We start from the raw sequence: 23,603 nt of genomic DNA, 5'->3' as shown, positions 1-23,603 counted from the left end.
GCACGCACGCGCGGCGCGGCACAAGTGTGGTCTGGATGTGCCACGCGGCCACGCGCCCCGGGCCCCGGGCAGGCCAGGCAGGGCGAGCGCCGACAACAAACGCGCGCCCTGCAGACACATTCCGAGAGTCGTTTTCGTCGCTCCGTCTCCCTCGCACCCACAGTGGACACCTGTGAGCGCGAAAGAGGCAGCGCGACGAAAACGACTCTCGGAATCAGTCCGCCGGCGGGCACGCCCTGGGCACGCCCGCCCCGACCGCCGGGACGTGGCGACGCGGCGACGTGGCGGTGACAAGGGAGTTCCGGGGTCGCCTCGCCCCTCGCGTCCGAGGGCAGGGAAGAAAATAGAGCTTTGCTGCGTTTTCGTTTTCCGGTCAGAAAGAGGCGCATCACCTCGAGTTGTTTAAAGAGTCGGGCTGAAAGTCGCCCCCGCTGCGCGTTTTGCCGTGCGGTTTCACTCGGCGGCCTTGACGGCGCCGTGGCGGTGAACACCGTCCAGATAGGATCTTGCTGCAGCAGACTGATGCCGAGAGTCGTCGCTCCGTCTCTCTCGCACTCAAGGGGCGTGCCAGATAGCTGCGAGAGAGACGGCGCGACGAAGACGACTCTCGGAATGAGTCCGCTGGCCCGCTCCGCTCCTCGCAGCGCTCCCAGCACTTCCAGGCGGCCGCGCCGCGCCGGGTCAGGTTGCCGTCGCTGGCGGTCCGCCAGCCGCCAGCCCTACAGTGCGGCGCCGGCCCGGCGATCGCCCCACCAGCCCCGCCCCGCCCCGCCGCGCGTGACTGTACCCGATCCAGGCCGGCCAACCCGACCAATCCCCGCACTCCCGCACCACAAGCAGGCTAACCTACGACCGGGAGAGACCGAGAGAGAGAGAGAGAGAGAGAGAAAGCCTGCAGATTATTGATGCCGCGTTTGCATCGCAGGCAGGCGGCCCGGTCTCAATTTCTAAAACGATAATGATTGATAGTAATAATTGAAAAGCCGCCTTGTGACAATAATATGGTTATCGCGGAAGCCTATTATTATTATTATTTGAAAATAAGCTTCATGGAGGGGCGCGGCATGATGCGTCCGGCTTTGCAGTGCGCCCGCGAGGGATAATTGTGTTCTGTTTCCGGTTGTTGCAGCTTCTGCAGTGACGGTGCCATTCTGTGCCGAGTGAATGTGGGGTAGTCTGGCGCTGCCTGCGGCTACCGTCCACCTTCCGCGACCTTCCGCCTGTGATATTCAGCGTAGAGACACTGCCTGTCCGCACTGCTAAAATTAAGTTTAAGAAACCAGCATGTTTATTTAAAACAAATTTATTTATTTCTTTTGTTGACATTATGTGTAGAAATAAAAATCTATTTTACTTTGAAAATGACTCATCCTGCCACGGGCTTTGCTCGCCCGTGTGCGATTATTCATTGCGTTCTATTGATCCAAACAAAAATAAAACCAATTCCTTAAACATCTCAAAGTTTCCTCTGGTAGAGGTTCAGAATAGATGAGATTCAACCAACGGTTTGAAGGACTGGCTTGTTCATAAAGAGGCTTCCGATGACTCACTCAACGTGTGAACATTTCCGTACATTGAACGAGCCGCCCGGCCTCCCCTTAGCGTACAAATTCACTCGAATGAAATAAAATAAACAGTATTATTTAACGACAAGGTTGCACCCGGGATACCTATGTACATAATGTATAAATATTAATTTTTGTCATTTGTTAAAAATGTCAACTTTATGGTTAGAACAAAATCGTCATTCATAAATTATTCTTGTAAGTTAATTTTAACGCGAATCACAAAGAGACTGGATAGAGATCCTTGGGGCCTCCTAAGTAAATTAAATATTTTATTCTCATAATGTTTGCAGCATCACATAGGTCCATCGCACCTTGCCAGAGATAGGTGCATTATAGTGCTTTTTTGGACATGTCTTTCATGTTTGCCAACCACACTACAATATGAAACAAAACCTCTCCACTCAGCTCGAGTTACAATAAAACCGAGAAGCAAATCGGTCCAGAAGCCAGACCTCACCTAATTATAAACTTCCAATTTATGGACCCTCAAACCTACACTATAGTATGGCGGCCTTTTTTTCAATTTCGAGTGGGGTGGGAAAATGGTCGACGCCACGATTTGAAAACAAAATCGATTTCTCTGACAGCCACCCGATTTTGGAAATCAAGGTACGTAACTTTTCTTCCCAAAATATAACAGTTCCGAAACAGGCAACGTTAGGGATATAACACAAATATTCCAACAGGTGAACTCTTTTTTTGTCCTGTCAAGGGCAGGGTCCAAGCTCAGTTGGAGGCCGACAATTATTTAGTCACTCACAGACAACTCATCCACGGGGTATCAAATTCCCGATACAGTGAAAACACACACATCTCGCCGCTGCTGGCCAAAGGAGCGCGAGGCTTCAAGTAAATTTTCCGTCGGCAGTCTGTTGACGAGGCGAGGGCAGTCGTCGGAAGGCAGGCGCGCTGGCGCGCTGGCGCCGCCGGAGACGGCGGACCCTCAACGCAGCACGGAGAAGTACGGCTGCAGCGCGGCGCTCAGGGCGAGCAGCGCCAGCACCAGGAACAGATGGGGCTGCCGCGCTGGCGGGGCGGCGCCGTGCAGCTCCGACATGCTCTCCCCTGGAAGCAGACAGACAGCGCATCAGACAAAAACCGACAAACGCAGTCGCAGACACAGTCGCGGCTCCGACACAGAGTGGTGGAGGCGGTCAAAGTCCCGGACGCGTTTTGAGCTCCGGAGTCGCTAAACACGACTCGAACCGAACGTGTGACCCCACCAATGGATTGCTCTCCGAACGAGGAATCCATCGGTGGGGTCACACGCTTGGTTCGAGTCCTGTTTCGCGACTCTGGAGCTCAAAACGGGTCTAGAGTTTTGGCCTCCGCCACCGGTCTTCTGGCCCACTGTGGACCATGCTGTTCCCTGGACGCAGACAGGAAACGCATCAGACGAACCGACAACCACACTCGCAGATACAGTCGTGTCCGAAAAGTGACTCGGCGCCCGTTTCCCGGCGAGCTCGGCCCGCAATCGCCCGCTGACGTGCAGCGCGCCAGTTTTCCCTGCTAACGCCCTCCCTACCAGTGGCCCCGCCGCCCCGCGCTCCGAAACCGCCAAGACAGCGCGCCGCCGCGGCGCGGCCGGCACAGCGAAATGAAAATGTAATTAAAAAGATTTGGGCCAGGACGAAAAGCTTTCCGGAGATGGTTTCAAAAGTTTGTCCGAGTTTCAATTGCCTCGGACTGTGTGCAAGAGCCACTCTCGGCGCGGCCGCGGTGGCGAGGCGAGGGGGCAGCAGCGCGACGCCAAAGACCGCCAAAGACCGCCAAAGACCGCCAAAGGCCATAGGCAGCAGAGGCATTTCAAGTGCGGGCACGGGGCGAGTGCTGACCACGCACAACCAACTACAGGCATTTCAATATGCCGCGCTACCTCGGAACTATACACTGATATTCAACGACAACACGTCATTAGCGATGCGGATTGAAGCGTGGCTCTGACTTTTCCGAACTGACTACCCAACCCATTTCATTCCCAGTAACCAACAAAAACAACAATTGAAAAAAAACGGCTCGAATACGTAACGGACACTTGTTTTAAACCGGTTTGAACCACGGCGACGCGGCGACAAAGCCCGCCACGAATCAAAACCAAACAACAGCGACTCAGGGCCAATACTCCAGGGACAACAGAAGTCGATTGGGAAGCAAACAATGATTCCTCGTGTCATCTTGGAGACGGGGCTACAAAGCGTAATCTTCTTCCGGACGGCGGCACGTCGCGCGCCCTTCCCTTCGGCCCCCCCCCCCTCCGCCGCCGCAGTGGCCGTGGTCCGAGTCTTTCGGCTTAACTTGTCAAGATTTTTTTGCGGGAAGAAAGAAGGGCGCCCCGCCAGGGAAGGGACTGGCGTCCTCTCCACAAAGTGGCTTGCATGGGTGACCCAGAATTACTGGGCGTGCCGCGCCAGCCACGCCAGCCAGGCCTGTCATATTTCTCTTCCCCTCTCCTTCCGGCCCGACCGTTCTCCCTTTCCTTTCCTTTTAGTTCTTTCATGCCTCTTTCTTTCTTTCTTTCTTTCTTTCTTTCTTTCTTTCTTTCTTTCTTTCTTTCTTTCTTTCTTTCTTTCTTTCTTTCTTTCTTTCTTTCTTTCTTCTTCCGCCTCGCAGTGGCTTGCACATGCACGGAGTTTGGGGGACAGGGATTCCGGGGATCCATTCAAGGTGTTTGTTATGCGAGTCGCACACACCGCCAGGCCTGGGCCGGGCCTCCGCCGGGCCGCCACATCCCTCCCCTCCTCGTTCCTCTTTCTTCCGTGCAGTTGCTTCACCTCCGGCGGTGACCCTCTCTCCCTCACCCCCTCCCCTCGGAACGACCGATTGGGGAACCGTAGCAATGACCACGGGGCCGATACGAGCTGGGACTTCCCGATTTCGGGCGACGCGGCGCGCAGAAACGCAGGCCGCGCGGTCCTCGGCATGCACTGTTTGCGTCTGGCCGATTGAAACGAACGGACTCCGTGAAGCGCTACTTTACACAGTGTGGCAGCGGGGCTAAGACCGGGTGGCGGCGGTCAAAATCCCGGACGCGTTTTGAGCTCCAGAGTCACAAAAAGTGGCAATACGAAAGTCTCAAGGAGACCCGCCGATCAGCTTCGGTGTTCTTATGGGAACCGGGCCTTCATCCGACGCTCCCTGCCGCGCAATTCGACAGATTAGTGGGTTCGTATTGGGCTGGCCCACCCGAAGTGCGCGCGGTTTCTGTGGTACAGTGAGAGTCCAGATTCAGAGGCCTTACCTCAGAGGGGTCACATTGGGTATTTGAACCCGCGACCCCGAGTGCCGAGTCTAGTCAACTCCTCTACCCTGACCGCTCAGCCACCGAACCAGCTTATCGGCGGCGATGTCGCAACTCCTCTTGAGCTGCCGTTCGAGAAATCTGGTCCCGAAAAAATGGTACCTTGAGCGGTCTCGAACCCGGGACCTGCTGCTTCCCGCATCGTGCTCTTAACCACTGAGCCACCGGGACGCCATGGCACCCGCTCTGCCTGCGCTGGTACTCAATCTTCTCTGGATATACCTCCCCAAGCAATTGGTCGCCGAAAAAATTGCGTATACTACCGGTCCCGAACCCGGGACCTGCCGCTTCCCACATCATGCTCTTAACCACTGAGCCACCGGGACGCCATGGCACCCGTCTTGCCAGCGCCGGTACCCAATCTTCTCTGGATATACCTCCCCAAGCAATTGGTCGCCGAAAAAATTGTGTATACCACCGGTCCCGAACCCGGGACCTGCCGCTTCCCACAACGTGCTCTTAACCACTGAGCTGCCGGAGGATCATGGTGCCTGCACTGCCAGCGCTGGTACTCAATCCTCTCCGAATAAACCTCGGCAAGAAGTCGGTTGCCTCTGCCGAAAAATAGGCTCATGGAACTAGTCTCGAACCCGAGACCTGCCAGTCAGGAACGCAGCACTCTAACCACGGCGCTACCAGGTTGCCGCTGCGGAGCGGTATCGGGTGGCGGACCAGGCAAAGGGAAGACCGGGACTAACTCAAGATCGACTCGACCGGCTTACTCGCCGGCACCTGCTCATAAGTAAGTCACAGCTGCAACCTGGCGGGGCTCCGGGCCCTCCGGGCGGCCGGGCGGCTGGCTCGGCCACCAATTTATCGCGAGTCCGGCGCAGCCCAGCCCGGCCCGGCCGGGACAGAGGTTAGGGCCGGGCCATCCAGGGCCATCCCTCTCCGCGTAAGCCTCCCCACCGCCACACTGTTTACCCGGCCGCGGGGGCGGGGCGGGGCCGCCCTGCAGTGCCTGCAGCGGGGAATGCCCAGGCCGCCGGGCCGCGCCCTACACCTGTTCTCACGTTTTATTCAGCACCCCGTTGATCCACGAGAGCCAACACTGTCTTTTCTCCAGTGCGGGTGCCCGCCGACAACGCACACACACACACACACACACACACACACACACACACACACACACACACACACACACACACACAGACACACGCACAGAGAGGGAGAGAGACCCGCAAATGCACCGCCCTTTCTTTTGTGCGGGCGAGGGCAAAGACCGTGTGTCACCGCCGCCACCCCTTTCACTCTCTGTCTGTCTGTCTCTCTCTCTCTCTCTCTCTCTCTCTCTCTCTCTGTCCACGTGTATACCCTGATCGAAACAAATAGATTCTGCGGCTTATTGTATCGCCAGTGCCATGATTGATGGAAGGCGGAGAGGGAAGAGTGAGAGAGGGGAAGAGAGAGAGAGGCGAGGGGACGCGAGGTCGCGGCGAGGGTCGATCGGAAGAGGATGGAATGATATTGAATGGATTATGATAAATGAGGGGGAAACAGAGGAAGCAAGGTTCGGCGGAGCGGGCCGCTGCGCTGGGTCCCCGCGACCGGCGGCGGCCTGTGAGCGGCGCGGGCCCGACGACGGGGGGACCAAATCAAACTCATTTCAACAGCCACTCAGCGCTGCTCTCTCCAGACGGCAACGGACAAATAAATAAACGTATCTTCTTGTCAACTCAATTCGTAGCGGAACCGCACGGCCCCCAATTAGGCGACTCGTCTTATAACTGAAGCCGCCGGCAAATGAGGTTTGGGGACTGCGAGGGAGAGCGGGAAAGAGAGAGAGAGAGAGAGGAGAGGGGTGTCTTTAACTACTGCGCGTCCGAAGGACGGCTGCCCCGGCGGCGCGTGTGTCTGACGCAAATCAAATTTCGCCACTCGAGTCGAGAGGGAAGTCTTAGCGTGAGTGCAGCCGACAAGTTGGGACAGTTAACGCGTCGCCGCGGACCCGACGGGACCCGACGGGAACCGACACGCGGCGAGGCGCACGTCGACAGATCCCAGTGCAGGACATGACTCAGACACGGCCCCCAAAATAGGCCTCGTATAATTCAGACCGGATGATCCAGGTCGCGTCTCCGCCAAGATCGGCCTACCGGTGACCTGGCAGGACCTGGCCACCGCTGCCTTCGCGACGCCGCCGTGGAGGACCACCAAACTTGCCAGAGCGTGGGAGGAATGAAAAATCGCGCGGCCCGCTACGTGCTTCCAGTGTGCTGGGGGCTATGCGGGGCGGCTTCGAAGTTGGCGATATCCGCAACCGCTTTGGCGTCATCCTGCGACGCGGCACGCCACTGCACAGCAACACGTTGCCGTCCTAAATAATTTGTTGTTGGCTGCTTTTTTTTTGCCTCGCCACTCAATGAGGTGCCCTTCAAGAAGGGCATTCGCAGCTTATGGATTCAGTGGCCCCCTTGAATCTCAAGGCCCCGTTTTATTTGTTTGTCTGGGTGAGTGGGCTGCTGTGCAGGGCCCGGGCTCGCGTCGTTTCCCACGAACGGCGGCAAGGCGGGACACGTCCAGGGCACGCCAAGGACACGTGCAGGACACTCAGGACATGTTCAGGACACTCCAGACACGTGCAGGGCACGTTTAGCACACGTTCAGGACACGTCCAGGGCACGTCAAGGACCGTTCAGCACACGTCAAGCGTTTATGGGACACGGCCAGGACAGTCCAGGACACTCCAAGACACGTCCAGGGCTCGCCCAGGACATGGCAGGTCTGCAAGGAGGGATCGGGACGGGCTGTGCCGGCCCGGGAAGGGGGTGGGGCTGAGGCGTTTAATTCAAAGAGGAGCGCAGTTTAAGCAGCTAAGCGAGTCCATTCGTCGTGGGTCTTAGTTATGCATTGCATGCCCTGACAGACGCAAAAGCGGCGAGGGCAGGGATTGCTGGGAAGGGGGCGGGCTGGCCTGGCCTGGCCGGGAATGGAACCAGAGATAGCGGGACCGACGCAAGCGGAATAAGGATTTGACGACGACGGATTGGTATGCAATCTGGAACTGCAGTGAATGATGGAAGTTGAAGAAGCGGAAGAGACGTACAGTCCAAACGGTTTGAACCCTCTCTCTTTCTTTCCTTTTCTCTTTTTCTGTCTTTTTTTCTGCGGAGACATGCCAGTGGCGACGGCCCGCTGGATCAGTCGTCGCGTCCAGTGAAATGGAAGAGACCAGACAATCAGTGCGAAATAGCGGGGGCTTTGTCATTGGCCTCGGTCCCTCGGACTCACTCCGCGCCGAGGGCGCAGGTCAGGTTATGGCGGACACAAGTCGGGGTGCGCTTTGCGCCACCGTCCTCAGATCTCCGATCGAACAAGCACAGCGTCACCAGTGGATGTCCCTCGCAACGAAAAATCCGCCGGCCGAGTCCCATTTACGGATTTTAGGGCCTGACAAAATGCGCCCAGGCCATTGCGTCCTCCCGCTCTGCATCACAAGGCGGGCGGGCGGGCAGTGAGCTGGTTCCGCGAGAGTCGTTTTCGTCGCTCTGTCTCTCTCGCACTCAAGGGGCATCCCGTAGGGACGCGACAGAGACAGGGCGGGGACTCTCGGGATCAGTCTGCAGGCAGGCAGCGAGGCTTTACCGGGACAAAACAATCAGGCCGGGGATTCCTCAACTATTCCCGGCCAACTCGCCCACCTCGATGGCGCACGCTGTGGAGGCGCACGCTGTGGAGGCGCAGCCCTGGCGCAGCCGAGGCACAAAGTCTGTCCTCCTTTTGAGCGCTAAACTGCACGGCCTGCGCAGCCAGTCATTCCGAAATGCAAATAAGGCAGACATTGCGATGCACGGGGCGCAGCGAATCGGCGCGACGCAGCCTGGGCTGATTCAGAAAGCCCTTCTCGTCGCTCTGTCTCTCTCGCACCTACGGGACGCCTTATGAGTGCGAGAGAGGCAGGACGAAAGCGGCTCTCGAAGCCAGCCTGCCGGTCGCTGACGGACTGGTTGGCGCAGCGCCGCGCCGCGCCGCGCCGCTCCCCTTACTTCCGGCTAGCTAGCACGCCGTGCGCGGGGAGCGCGGCCCGCGCGGGGACCTGCCCGGAATCGCAAAGTCAGCCGCCACCGCCGCCTGGAGCCTGAAGGCTGCCTGAAGGCGGCCAGAGCTTCCAGCTTCCAGTGCCACGGTGGCATCTGGAGCCGAGGCCTCTCTGTGTCACTGGCAACGGAAAGGAACGGGGCGGCACAGTGGGCCCAAAACCCCGGACGCGTTTTGAGCTCCAGACTCGCTGAATGGGACTCGACTCGGACCGCGCGTGTGACCCCATCAATGGATTCCTCGTTCGGAGAGCAATCCATTGGTGGGGTCACACGTCCGGTTCGAGTCCTGTTTTTAGCGACTCTGGAGCTCAAAACGCGTCTCGAGTTTTGGCCGCCTCCTCGGCCTAGCGCCCGCGGACGAGCGGGTAGGCAACACGCACGACGCGCGCGTCGGCAAGTGCACTGGTTGCCTACCTCGCAGGCGGCCGCCGCGGACCGAGGCGCCTCTTAAGGCTAATTTTGATTCGAGACCCGAGCGCCTCCCCGCCCCTGCGCTGCCGCTTGCGGTCCGGTACACTTTGTTAAAGCCGAACAACGCTCCCCTGTCGCCGCCGCCGTGTCGCCGCGCTGCTGGGGCCGCTGGGGCCGGTGGGGCTGCTGGTGTGGGACCCACACTGTGGGACCCGGGCCTTTGCCTCAGATTGTTCGCCACCACAACGGCACGAACGGCAAACGGCGAGGCGCGGCACGGCACGGCGCAGCACGGGGTGCCCGGCGTCTGTTCGGCCATCCCCTGAAATCCCAAATCCCGCGGCACGGCGCGGCACGGCGTGGCACGGCACGCTGTGGCGTGTTTCAATGGCGACGGCGTTGTCGGCAAGGTGGCGGCATCGCAACACAGCCAACTAAAATGGCGTCCCTCGCGCAGGCCGCGCCACGCCACGTCGGCTGCCTCCGGCTCAGCCCAGCTCTGCCGAAGATCCGTCTCCCTCGCACCCCTACGGGAAGCCCCGCGAGTGCGGCGGGGACAGGGCGACGGAAACGACGCCCCTTCTGAATGAGTCTGCGGCCCCGGGCCAGTGAAATCGATAGCTCATTCTCGCGCGATAATAGCAATTATATCGCTCGGCATTAATTCGAGTGGGAGCCGAGCCGAGCCGAGCAGAGCAGAGCCGCGTGTGGCGGCGTCATCCACGCCCGCGGTACGGCGACGGTGCCGTGTCCTCGCCTACACGGCAAGAAAAGGTGCGAGAGAGACAGACTCTCCTGCATCGGGCTCATTCCGGACAGTGCTTTCGCCGCTCTGTCTCTCTCGCGGCCCCCGACGGGACGACCCTCGAATGCGCGCCGCGAGAGACAGAGCGACAAAGGAGCACTGCTCGGAATCAGACGACGCACCAGGGAGACGCACCTCGGGCACCTCAGCCACCGCCATTCACCCAAACTCATTAGGAAAAGCGGTAACCGCGTCGAAACAGCCGTCGGCGCGCTGTGTGCGGGGGAAAGGTGTACTCCAGAACGCCACACCTCCAGCCCAGGAACTTGTCAGCCATTCGCCATCGTACATCATTCTTTTAGTTTGTGTTTGTATACGCTTTTCGAAAATTTTGGTTGTTTGATTGGTGGGAATTTTATCGGTATTTTCCAACTTTGAGAGCAGCCCTCTCCGCGTTCTCCTGACTTCGTCTTCCAGTGGCGGCGCTGTTGTTGTCCGACCCCCTCCAGTCCGGCCCCGCGCCGCGGCCCCACGCCGGCACACCAGAGGGGCGTCTCACGGCATCTGTGTGAGAGTCCGTGAGCGGGCGCGTGGATTTCAGCAATCGGAGGGGGCGCGCTCCGCCGCTCTGGGTGTCGCCTGATTGCCGGCTTTCGCGTCCACGTCGAGGGGCGGGGTAGTGGGGTGAGGCGGGGCGGGGCGGGGCGGGGCGGGGCGGGGCGAGGCGGGGCGGGACGGGGCCGTATTCAAGGTCTTCCGTTCTGCCTCGTTCCCTGCACTACTCTTTTTCACATTTTCCCCCTCCGCCTTTTCACGGCGGCGAGGCAGGCGGCGGGCGAAGCCACGTCGGGGAGAGACACGCCGGGCCGGCGAGGCCTGGAGGAAATACACGCCTCATAATTCTTTTTCCAGGCGACACCTGCCTGCCCTGGCGGGCCCTGCAGCAGCCCGCGGCGGGGGTGCAGAGGAACGGAGAATTCCAGTGACGACAGCACCGCCAAAGCCGGCGTCACGGCCGCGGCCTGGAGGCCCTGGAGGCCCTGGAGGCCCTGCAGGTCTTGCAGGCCTGGCGGGAGGCCCTTCATTCGTAAATCAACAGACACCACTTAAACTTGCCGCCTCTCGAAAGGAGTCATAAAGGCCGCGAATGGCGCGCTGGGTGCTGCGTACCGTGCGCGTCCGAGGGGTGTCCCGCGAGACGCCGACCCGAACGCGGCCCTGAACTGCGGCGCACAGCGCACACCGGGTGGAGCCGGTCAAAATCCCGGACGCTTTTCGAGCTCCAGAGTCGCTAAATGGGACTCGAACCGAACGTGTGACCCCACCAATGGATTGCTCTCCGAACGAGGAATCCATTAGTGGGGTCACACGCTTGGTTCGAGTCCCATTTAGCGAATCTGGACCTCGAAACGCGTCTAGAGTTTTGGCCGCCTCCACCGGTCTTCTGGCCCACTGTGCAGCGCGCGCAATGCTCCGCCGCCCTTGTGGTGGAGTTTGGGCGCGCCGGGCCGTGGCGAGCCGGGCTGGGCCGACGCTTAACGTATCTCATCTACCCATCTTCATCTGGACCCGGCCCCACCAAGGTTCCGCCCTGGGCAGCCCTGGCCCTGGCCCCGGCCCCAGCCCCGGCCCCGGCCCCAGCCCCGGCCCCGGGCGAGGCAACAGACAGACGGCGGCTGCAGTCCCAGCCACCTTCCCGGCCGTCCCCACAGCCAGCGCGACCGGAACACGCTTCATTTTCTTATCGTGGTGATTGACGACGTCCTCGACGTCCTCGCGCTGCAGCCGCCGGCCGCCCCTCGTCAGCCCGCTTCCTGTTTCGGTGTTTGGGCCTTTCCGTCCGCTCGCCCGCCCGCCCGTCTGTCTGTCTGTCTGTCCGCCTGACAAAGACGAACTGCACTCCAAACGAGTACCGCTGTGACCCGATCACCAGCATTGCAAACAGTCTGTCGCATTGAGGCCGCGACCGAGGACTCGACCAAGTTGGCGTGCGGGACGACTCCCTTCCGCACCATAAACCGGAGACAGCCCGGCTCCAGTGCGCCCCGCCCCGCCCCGCCCCGCCCCGCCCCGCCCCGCCCCGCGGCACCCTCGTCAGGCGCGGGGCCACGGCCGACGGGCCGGACCGCCCTAGCTGCGCTCGCTGCGCTAGCTCGGCCGCGGCAGCCTCCCTGAGTAGCCGGTCGCCGCGCCGCCAGCGAGCTTGCAGTCCGACAGTGTGGCAGTGTGGCAGCGCGGAGTGAAAAAGCAACTGCAGTGGCGCCGCCTCCCCGGAGGGCCCTTCCCTTTCGATAGGATCGACGCCGCCGTCCCCGCCAACCCGTTGCCGCCCCCGCCGCCCCCACCCCGCTCGCTGGCGCATCGCGCTCCGTACTGTTAGCATAGCCCGCGCGGCGCGTGGCCCGGCGCGGCGTGGCCCCCACACTGTGGGCCCCACAGGGCCGGGCCGGAAAGTCGGCCCGGCGAAACAAAGCCTCCACAAGGCCCGTCCCTCGGCGCCGATGGGGACGAAGGCCGCGATCCGTACAGTCGCGCAAAGTGGTAGCACTGTCGTGTTTCCCGGTTAGGTTAGCCCGCCCCCGGGCAGCGCGCCGCGCGCCAAAATTCAAACCCCTGTTGTTAATCTGGTGGCGCGACCTGGCGGGGCGGGGCGGGGCGGGGCGGGCGAGGTCGACGTCCGACCTGCCCTGGCGTGCCCTGGCCAGGGTCACTCCTTCCGACGGCCGGGCCCCGGGCATCCCACGGCGGCCTGGCCTGCCTCGGCCCTCCCGGCCCGTCTGGAGCCACCGCAACTTTGCTTTTAAAACTTAGCGGGCCGATGGCTGAGGCTGCTGCTACCGCCACGGCACAAGCAAATAAGCAATTCTCGCTTCCTCATTGGCTGGCTCGCTCTCACCGCACTCAACCCTTCCGTCACGGCGAACCGCACTCGCTGCGGACTGAGAGCCGTTTTCGTCGCTCTGTCTCTCTCGCACCCATACGGGAGGCCCTACGAGTGTGAAAGAGACGGAGCGACGAATGCGACTCTCGGAATCGGTCTGCGGGGCGGCATCCCTTTCACAACTTCCAACGCTTCCCCCGCGCGGGCCGCCTAAAACAATCAATGCCCTCTTCCCGATCGATTCGGGAAAAAGTGTCGAAAAGTGAGGGGAGAAAAAAAGGGCTGCCATCCATGTGGACCGTAATAAGCACCTGAGCGTCGTAAAATCGTTCGCAGCAAAGCCATAAAAAAAACTGTTTCCAACGAAAAACATCTTTAAACATTTGCGTAAAAAATTAAATTGACAAAATAGAAAGCCTGCTGCGTTTTGAAAGTACAAAGGGGAAGAAAATGTTAATAAAAACAAAAGATAGGGGTTCCAATTTTCCGGCCACAATCTAGAAAATTTTTTTCTCTTCATCGTGCTCCCGAGTGAGTGCTTCACGGCAATCGTCCGCGAACGAGGCCCATCCATCCGGCAGCCAGGTGTGTGGCCCGCGCGGCCCGGCCTCCCGCTCATCTGCAATTCATCTCCGCGTTTAGCGAGCCCCGCTAATTTGGCGCCAGCTAGTGTGCACTAGCAGTGTGTCGGCCTGAATAAAGATGAGAATAGGTCGCCAAAGCGAAGCCAAAGCGAAGCCAAAGCGAAGCCCAGGCGCGGCAAAAGCGAACCTAACCAATCAGCGCCCAGCGGCGCCGAAGCCAAATTGCGCGCGGATTGCGGTTCGCGTGTTTGTTGTTGCCGATCCGGCCGACTCCGAACGGCGCTCTGTCTCTCTCGCACCCGCGGGCCGTTCCGTAAGGGCGCGAGAGAGACAGAGCGACGTCGCACGATTCGGAAACGGAGGGGAAAACGACCGACAAAGGACCGGCCCGGCACACGTTTTGGTCACTGCAGGCCATCCGCAGGACTCGAATGAAGCGCGTTTCTCGATCGCAGAGACGCTTAAATCAAACCCCGAGAGAACCAGTCTTCAATGCCACAGTGCACTGGACTCTCTCGCCCCGCTCCGCCAACCACACTGACTCCGTCGACGGCCGCCCGGGCTGCAAGAGATCCTCTCTGAGTGTACTCGTGCACCACAATGCGACGGTCGGTCGGTAGACGTCGCGATGGGGGTCCCTGTCCCGGGGCGTCAGCACAAAGGGGGCCGGCCGAGGCCGACGCGGCCGCGCACAGTGGGCCAGAAGACCGGCGCAGGCGGCCAAAACTCTAGACGCGTTTTGAGCTCCAGAGTCGCTTAACAGGACTCGAACCGATCATGTAACCCCACCTACGGATTGCTCTCCGAACGAGGAATCCATTGGTGGGGTCACACGTCAACTTTGAGTCTCATTAGCGACTCTGGGGCTCAAACGGCGTCTAGAGTTTTGGCCGCCTCGACCGGTCTTCTGGCCCACTGTGCACTGCGAGCACTTGGAGCACTTAGAGCAGTGCCCCGGCCTGGGCTTGGAATCAAATGAAAGCTTCATCATTGCTGCCCGGCTGGCGCGGCGGCGGCGTGCTCGAACACTGAGCAGACTGAGCGGCCGAGGCGGCGGCGGCTCCGCACCTCGTAATTTCCCAGCGGGTGCAGCAGCCGCCCTCCGGAGGGTCGTGCTGTGGTCGGCCCGCCTGCCGGACCCCCAGGGCCTCCAGGACCTCCAGGGCCTACAAGACCACCAGGACCTCCGGGCCGCACACGACTTGGAGGCCGCAGCTGCCCCCGAGCTCGCACCGCCAGGGCCAGGCAGGGTAGCACGGCCTTGGTCTCGGCGGGGGCGATTTCCCCGGAGTCTTTTCCAGAGCCCCACGACGTCGTGCCGCCACGCGGCCGGCATGTCATGGACGTCATGGACGTCATGGAACCCTTCGGCAGACGCCGGCCGAGCCGAGCCGAGCCGAGCCGACACAAACGAATGTGGGGAGAGCAATTGCGGAGGGTGCCGCAAACGAGCGGGACTGGAGGGCTGCTCCAGCAGACTCATTCCGAGAGTCGTCCTTTTTGTCGCTGTCTCTCTCGCACTCACGGTGCGCGCCGTGTCGGTGCGGGAGAGACAGCGCGACGAAAACGACGACTCCCGGAATCAGTCTGCTGCACTAGCAAGTCCAGACGAGTCCGCCCAGCCCACTCTCACCGGGGGTGGAAGATTTGCCCGATTCCGCACGAGAGGAAGCACCGCTTTTCCGCAAACAAAAAAAAATCAGAAAGGTCAAGTCGACTTGGAATACGAAACGAGTATACCACTGCTTTTGGATTCGTTGCGGTTGGTTTCAACTACCGCAAAGTGGTCAGGGTCTCTTGTAATGCACTGCTCACCCAGAGCGCACTCACACACACACACACACACACACACACACACAGTGGCGGGTAGCTGCGGGAGTACTGTATCCTCCCAGTGTCTTCGATCGCGCGTGGTGGCCGCTCTTAGCCTAGCCCCTTGATGTGGCCAGCGCGTCGCCCCGCGCGCTCCAGAGAGTCCCGGGCCAGGCCGGTCCCAGGCCAAACTCAGCGGCACCGCCCGCCCCGCCCCGCGGCCGGCGTGGCCCGGGCAATGGAATACTCCCCGCCCGGTACCGCTCCCGCGGGACCCCTGCGGTGCGGGTCGCGCAGCAGCACGAGGAGGGCGTGGTGTCGGACGACGCGAGGGGCGCGGAGCAGCGCGGAGCGGAGCTGTGAAAACTGCTGCCGGAATTTGTCCCGGCCGTCGCTAACGCTGTACAAAGGAGGGAACGGGTTAGCCGGCTGCTGTCAGAACTGTAACCGCCCCCTCCCCTCTCTCTTCGCGGACGACGGCACGACGGGGACAAGTCTAATTTCCTTCTCCGACCTGGAGGCTGCCGGCTGCCAGGCGCCGCTTAGGGCGGTGCCTTCGTCGCGCTGTCTCTCTCGCACTCGTGGGGCGTGCCGCAACGGGTGCGAGAGAGACGGGAGCGGCTTCCCGGCGCCCGTAAATCCTATTGTGCGACCTACCTTGGGCCTCGAGCATGATCGCACCGCCTCCTCCATCCCGACGCGGACCCAGAGCCAAGTCTAGGGCCGAGCACCTTGCCGCCGCCTTTGTCCGGCTTGTCCTTTTGTTGCCACGGACTTGTCACAGCGAATAACCAGGCGCCGTGTCGTGGCCCCCAACGAATCCTAAATAAACACCGCCCCACTGCAAGGAAATCGACAGCGTGCCCGCGGCCCGCACGCAACGCGCCGAAACAAAGCGCTTCGCGAAATTATCCAAACCCACACTGTGCGCGTGATTTTTCTATCGGAGCCGAATGTTCCATTGCCAAGTACCCCTCTCAAGTTTGCGACAGAGTCTTTCGGCTCAGATCGCTCAGTAATCAGTAATCGGAGAAATTCAGGGTAATGAGATTTTTTTTTGTCAGTGCCCGGCTGGCCCGCCTGAGGGGAGGCCGCGGTGGAGGCCCTGGAGGTAATCTGATAAAACAGGGCGGAAACTGGCACGCAACACTGTAGGGGGCGATCGGCTAATGAAAGGCGAGCACCATCGCACCAGTCGTTTTCGTCGCTCTGTCTCTCTCGCACCCACACGGGACGCCCCATGAGTGCGAGAGAGACAGAGCGATGAAAACGACTCTCAGTCTGCTGGAGAGACGCAACATTTTGCTGCAGTGTGCCGCGCTCCAGGTCTCTTTCTTCCGCAGTGCACACTGCACGCTCCGCGACGCTCCGCCAGGAGGGGTGTTCTTCCCTGCGCTGCACAGTGTGCAGTCCGATTCGCCCTGTCTGGGTTCCCCCGACGGGGTTAGTCTCGAGTCCGCTCTAGATTTGTGGCGTGTCCTGTAACGCCCCAAGGCCCCCTGTCTCTTGATTGGCTCCATTAGGTGATTCACGGAGCGCACACGGTCCTCAGCCACGTCACTAACCCACAGTGGGCCGGAAGACCGGTGGAGGCGGTCAAAACCCTAGACGGTTCACGCAGCCCCGTACAGGCAAACACAGCAGTGCAAAGAAAATCGACAGAATTTCGGAACCCCGCGGCAACCGCTCGCCTATTTCCGCAACTTCACGAAGGTTAATTGTGCGGGGTACATCGCCGTGCGCTCGGCCAGTCCCGAACGTGCACCTTTCCCGAGCCAAACTCTGCGAAACATCCGGGAGAGAGAGGGAGTAAAATAGCACGAGGTAAAAAAGAAAAGCAAGAGGAAACGTGGCAGCAGCGAGTAGCCCAACTACGGATACTCGCGCTGCATCCCCGTTTTCAGCATTACGGGGCGCGGAAAATGGCGCAAGTTATTTAATTAATCCGGTGGGTATTTAAACATTTAACTCGCCGCCAAGTCGAAGACAGCCCTGAGTCAGGAGGCGGCCCGCCACGCCCGCCACGCCCGCCCAGGCCGTCGTAGTTCAGGCCGCCGCGGCGCGCTGCGCTCCCGGAGGCCCGGCAGGCCGCGCCGAAGTACTGGACGATGGAGGAGGTGCGGCACACGCTCCACTCCCGGAAGTAATTGGAAACCGGCTGGAAATTAATTATCATAGGTCCGCCCCTGACCGGACCCTCGCTGCCCCGGCACGCCGGGTGGAGGGAGAAAGAGGATAGGAGGGAGAGAGAGAGCAGAAGTTATGGCTTTCCTTTTTTGTCGGTCGGTTTGGTCAGCCTCGCGATGTGGTGCGCGGTAGTTTTGCCCCTCCCCTTCCCTCACCTGCCCCACACGGTAAACCGAATGCCTCGAAAACCGGGAGAGCGCCCCGGTTTTGGATGCGCTGTCTCACTCCCTCTCCACAAGATAGAAAAAGACAGCGCACCCAAAACCGGGGCGCTCTCCCGGTTTTCGAGGCATTCGGTTTACCGTGCATGCCTGCCCCGCGGCATACAGATTTATGCGTTCTCCTAGGCAGGATGCATAACGCGGCCAACCTCGGGGACTTGGGACTCCCAGACCAGCAACACGGTCTCGCTGTGTGAGGAGTGTGGCTGGCCTAGCGCGGCCTAGCGCGCCTCCCACATACAAATTAAACTACCGGGCGGTAAGCGCGCCCGCATTACTAATATGGATGTCAGGGATGAAAAATGACAGCGCGCGAGTTTGGCAACGCCACTGTCAAAATTTTCACAGTGCGTAGACCTGGGGAGGCCCAGCGAGTGCCTCCTTGTGGCCGACGCCTTCGTTTCTCGGACGGTCTCTCTCATCTGCTCGAGCGTGAGTGTGTTCGTCGGGACCGCATCGCACCGCCCTGCTAGCACACCCTTCCAAAAACATGCCCTCCCCGACCCTGCAGCGCCCTGCGCCCCCTGCGCCAGCCTCCGCCAAGGCCCCCTTGGCCCTGGCTCCGCGGCTGCCTCAGACAACAATCCTATTCCCCGTGCAGTCTGGAGGAGGGGCTGTTCGTCTCGCAAGCGCGCGTGCACACACACTCACACACTCACGTACAAACACACACACACACACACACACACACACACACCCGCATAGAGCACATTTTATGTACGCATACGAACGGCGCACGCGTTATTCGCTGAAACAACATAATATTCCTTCACTCCTTCCTCGCCCCTGCCTCCAGACGCAGCCTCGCTCCAGTGCAGCCAAGCAGTGGAGGAGGCTCCAGCCGGCTCCAGGAGAATCGGAGAGGCGGGTCGGCCCTAACAGTGCACGGGGGCTGCACAGTGGGCCAGAAGACCGGTGGAGGCGGCCAATATCCTAGACGCGTTTTGAGCTCCGGAGTCACTAAATGGGACTCGAACCGAACGTGTGACCCCACCACTGGATTACTCTCCGAACGAGGATTCGATTGGTGGGGTCACACGCTCGGTTTGAGTCATGTTTAGCGGCTCTGGAGCTCAAAACGCGTCTAGAGATTTGGCCGCCTCTACCGGTCTTCTGGCCCACCGTAGGCTGCGCGAGGGTCGAGCCTGAAGCCGCGCCACTTTCTCGGTGTCTGACTCTCACCGACTTGGACCTTCCCAGCCTGTACCAGCCTCGGAGCGCACCGTGCAGCGCGGCAGTGCGGCACCAGCCCCCTGATTTCATCTCCGGATTGAGCCGGCCCGTTTTAGCACGCTCCAGCTCACCGCCTGAATCGGCCCTTTGTATTCATATCGGCGGCTCCAAAACGCATCAATGCACCCCAAGGGCCCCGCGTAGCGCCCCTCGCTCCTCCCTGATCACACTCACACACGCTCTCCGTCTCACAGTCGGAGCACACTAAGTAACGCGTCACGAGAGAGAATCCCCGATGCGCGCCCGAAACGGGATCATCGCCGACTCTTTTTTTTATCTCTTGAATACATTTCTCCGAGTCCATAATCAACTGCGGTGTTGTGGGCCGAAGAGGGCGCCCCCGCCGAGCACGCCCTCATCCCGGAGGCACGCCACGCCGCGGCACGGCCGGCACGGCCCCTCCGAAGGGAAGTAAAGTGAATACATTTTGGCGGGAAGGGCCGGAGGGCCACTACAAGGGCGTGACTCGGCGCTGACGAGCCCTACGGCGGCCGCAGGGCCCGGCAGGGCCGCCCTTGAGGACGCCGTCTTTCTGTCCGTCCGTCTGCCTGCCCGTCCGTCTGCCTGTCCGTCCGTCTGCCTGTCCGTCCATCCCGGACGTGGAAAGGACTGAAGCGCTAATAAGCTGTGTACACACCGCGCTTCGCCGCGCTTCCCCACTGCAAGGCTCAGTGGGCTAGAAGACCGCCGCAGGCGTTTTCAGCTCCAGAGTCGCTAAACAGGACTCGAACCCAGCGTATGACCCCACCAATGACTTGCTCTGCGAACGAGGAATCCTTTTCCCCTAAGTTTTTTGTCCGGCCTACGCTTGTCCGTCTTGTTTTTGGCGTATACGTTTTTTTTTTTGGCCGTGTACGGTCCTGCATGCACTCACCGTCCAGGATGTGCACCAGCACGGTGGTGCGGTGGGTGGGCGAGATGGAGCACGTGTAGTTGCCGGCGTCCGCCTTGTCCACCCGCGCCACGTTCAGCACCGACTCGGCGCCGTCCTCGCGCAGCTCCGACTTGACGCTGCAACAAACACCAACCAAGAGTTAACCAGGGGCAACCAAAAGTAACCAAGGACAACTGAGAGTAATCAAAGGCATCCAAGTGTAACCGAGGGCATAAGCAAGAGTAAACAAGGTCAACCTAGAGTACCCCAGACAAAAAGATTTTTTTGCGAAACGAGTCTCGCCGAAGTAAGACCAGTTCGCACCTGGTAGCTTGCACACTGAACAAGTACCGCTGGGCAATGATGCGCCATTCCCGCAGTGCGTTTCATGGAAAAAATCGGCGGCAAAAAGTGGCAATACGAAAGTCTCAAGGAGACCCGCCGATCAGCTTCGGTGTTCTTATGGGAACCGGGCCTTCATCCGACGCTCCCTGCCGCGCAATTCGACAGATTAGTGGGTTCGTATTAGGCTGGCCCACCCGAAGTGCGCGCGGTTTCTGTGGTACAGTGAGAGTCCAGATTCAGAGGCCTTACCTCAGAGGGGTCACATTGGGTATTTGAACCCGCGACCCCGAGTGCCGAGTCTAGTCAACTCCTCTACCCTGACCGCTCAGCCACCGAACCAGCTTGTCCGCGGCGATGTCGCAACTCCTCTTGAGCTGCCGGTCGAGAAATCTGGTCCCGAAAAAATGGTACTTTGAGCGGTCTCGAACCCGGGACCTGCTGCTTCCCACATCACGCTCTTAACCACTGAGCCACCGGGACGCCATGGCACCCGCCCTGCCTGCGCTGGTACTCAATCTTCTCTGGATATACCTCCGCAAGCAATTGGTCGCCGAAAAAATTGCGTATACTACCGGTCCCGAACCCGGGACCTGCTGCTTCCCACATCACGCTCTTAACCACTGAGCCACCGGGACGCCATGGCACCCACTCTGCCCGCGCTGGTACTCAATCTTCTCTGGATATACCTCCCCAAGCAATTGGTCACCGAAAAAATTGTACATACTACCAGTCCCGAACCCGGGACCTGCCGCTTCCCACAACATGCTCTTAACCACTGAGCTACCGGAGGGCCATGGTATCCGCTCTGCCAGCGCTGGTACTCAATCCTCTCCGGATAGACGTCCTCAAGAAGCCACCAAGGGCAACCGAGAGTAACCAAGGGCAACCAAGGGCAACCGAGAGTAACCAAGGGCAACACGCGGCGACGAATGGAACCGTTAACGCGGTTTGATCGTGACTGCCACGCGTGTGTGACGCCTTCCAATTTCACGAGAGCGTGGGAAATGCGGCGTTGGCCATAACAACGTCCCCGTTAATTTTATTATCGGAGCGTCAGGTTGTCGTAACGATGGCGGAGCGCGCGCATCGCCGGCCCAACAACAACAACAACAACAACAACAACAACAACAACCTCAGCAACAACATGATTACGTCCCTTGCCGTGACGCTGTTCGTCGCGTCAAAGCGCCACAAAGTAGTGCCCGGCCTGCAAGCGACTCAATCCGAGAGTCGTCGCTCTGTCTCTCTCGCACCTATGCGGGACGCCGCATGAGTGCGAGAGAGACGTAGCGACTCTGCTTGCTGCGCGTCGCCGCCGCCCCGAGACCTTCTCCGTGTCGAGAGCTATGGCTTCATAGGGCTTAGCCCCGCTACAGTGTGCGGCACACAGCCTGACTTTCCCCGCAGCGAAATTGCGTGGAAGATATGACACGAAGCGCGCGCTGCCACGCTGCCGCCCCGCCGGCCGGCCGCACTAAAACCACTCGACCGAGTGCCGTAAATTGAGCGCCCTAATAATGCCGCCGAAATGACGTCACTGTTTCGTCCATCGAGCTTCGAACCCGACGTACTACCTGCCGGCGGCGGCGTGGGGGTTAATATCCTCCGACCGGAAAAATTAATTACGTTTTTTGCGTTTGTTCCGTCGTCATTAACAGGGTTCGGGATGGGATGCCTTCTCAGATTCAGCCGACGTACGTGGGCCGGCCTCACGTCACGCTCCGCCTAAAAAACACATCACGTCCCGTGAAAAATGTAAAAGGGCAGCAAACATGGCCTACATGCCAGCGCGCCACCACCGGGGGCACGCCGTGCGGCGCCACGCGGCTTGCCTCGCGCCGCCGCGCCCCGCCGCGACTCCCGGACCTCGGCCGCCGGGTCGGACCTCGGCCACTCCATCAAGAGAGGTGCCCAGTTACACGCGACAAAAAACAAGGCGGGGGTCTTATTTTGCGGACAGAAAAAACAAAAAACAAGAAAGAAACACGAATTAACCAAAGCAGAATACGAATGAGACACTGTGGGATTTTCATCTTTGATCACCAGTGCCGTGTAGTATAGGGAAGCAGTACCCGGGATCCCCAGGATCGCCCCCTGGAAAAACAGGCTATTTTTCCAGGCCGCCTGAGACTTCCAGGTACTGTCTCTTTCCCGTGTTTCTTTTTCCCGGCACATGCTTTTGAGGACGATGTCGCATCCTAAAAGAAAAAGAAGTCAATTTCACGAGGTGACGCTGGGGCTAACATCGCACAAAGGTGCTCTTAGGCTTAACGCGATTGGCCGTGGCAGAAAGGTGTCGGTGACCGTAACGGCATTTCACCACAAAAAAAAGCGACACTCACACGCGTTCCCCCAATTTCCCTCTTCCTGCCTTTGTGGGACAGTCGCAAAATAATTCAAACAGGAGAAGAGCCAACGTTGCTTTATGAAAATCACTTGGCCTCAGACCTCACCAGTGTACCCGACGAGCTCCAGCGGGCTGGCAACCTTCTCTCTTTCCTCTGAAAGGCCTTTGAGGTTAAAGCCCGTTGCGTGCGCCCGAGCTGAGGTGACTTCGGCGTGACTTCGCCGCCGGCAAAAGTCGCAGAAAAATCGACAAAACGCCGTCAAATATGAGGCTTCCTTCCAGCCAATGTTGACGGAGCACTCCATATTTATTCGCCAGTCCGAAGTCGCCTCTGCGTTGGGCCCGCGGCCCCGCGGCCAGGGCGGTACGGCCTACCTGCCCGTCTCCCTCCTCGTTTTCCCGCGAGCACACTGTGTAATCTCATTATTTCCATGGCGGGGAGTTCGTCCGGGCGACCGCGCGGCGAAACCACACCGTAACACTGGTCGGCCTTTTGATCCCTCGAGTGGCAGCCCTTATTTGACCTGGGCAGCCCAGCCCGCCCGGCCCGGGCATGCAGACGCGACCTGAATGGGGGCAGCATCTGGAAAAATGAGGAGTGAGGGTCGGGACATGCTGATGACGAGAGGCAAGCAGTCGCCCAGGAGCGCCCCGTGTGTTGTTCCATCTCTCTCTCTCTCTCTCTCTCTCTCTCTCTCTCTCTCTCTCTCTCTCTCTCTCTCTCTCTCTCTCTCTCTCTCTCTCTCTCCCTTTCCTACACTGCTCACCAGTGCCCGGATGACGTTTTCCTCTGGACTTTCCGACAAACCTATGTAAAGACTCGAGCTCGGAGACCTTTAGATAAATGCACCGAGGGCGTCAACGATACGACATCTATAATGCGATTCAACAAAAAATACATTCCGCGCACGTCGCAACACCCTCGTCCACACTTGGATTAGCAGTGTAGGTCTGATTTGAGGCGCTGCTCCACCTGAGTGCTGGAGCGCCACGGCACTGCAGGGCCGCCAGGGCCGCCGGCTCGACAAGCAAACTAAGTGCCGGGGGGATGGAG

General features: G+C 59.9%; 1 protein-coding gene across 1 annotated transcript in view; it reads right to left on the bottom strand.

The window, feature by feature from the left end:
• Positions 1–1,287: 1,287 nt before the first annotated feature.
• Positions 1,288–23,603, bottom strand: part of LOC117643795 (tapasin-related protein-like) — a 66,690-nt gene continuing 44,374 nt past the window's right edge. Inside the window, exons 4-5 of the mRNA XM_034382892.1 lie at positions 19,858–19,994; positions 1,288–2,633 (exon numbers count right to left, since the gene is read on the bottom strand). Of these exons, the coding sequence (XP_034238783.1) occupies positions 2,512–2,633; positions 19,858–19,994 (259 nt within the window). The 3' untranslated portion in view covers positions 1,288–2,511. The remainder of the gene's footprint in view (positions 2,634–19,857; positions 19,995–23,603) is intronic.

Source organism: Thrips palmi, unplaced genomic scaffold, assembly GCF_012932325.1.
Source record: "Thrips palmi isolate BJ-2018 unplaced genomic scaffold, TpBJ-2018v1 HiC_scaffold_17, whole genome shotgun sequence".
Classification (NCBI taxonomy): domain Eukaryota; kingdom Metazoa; phylum Arthropoda; class Insecta; order Thysanoptera; family Thripidae; genus Thrips; species Thrips palmi.
This window is presented reverse-complemented; position numbering and strand designations above follow the sequence as displayed.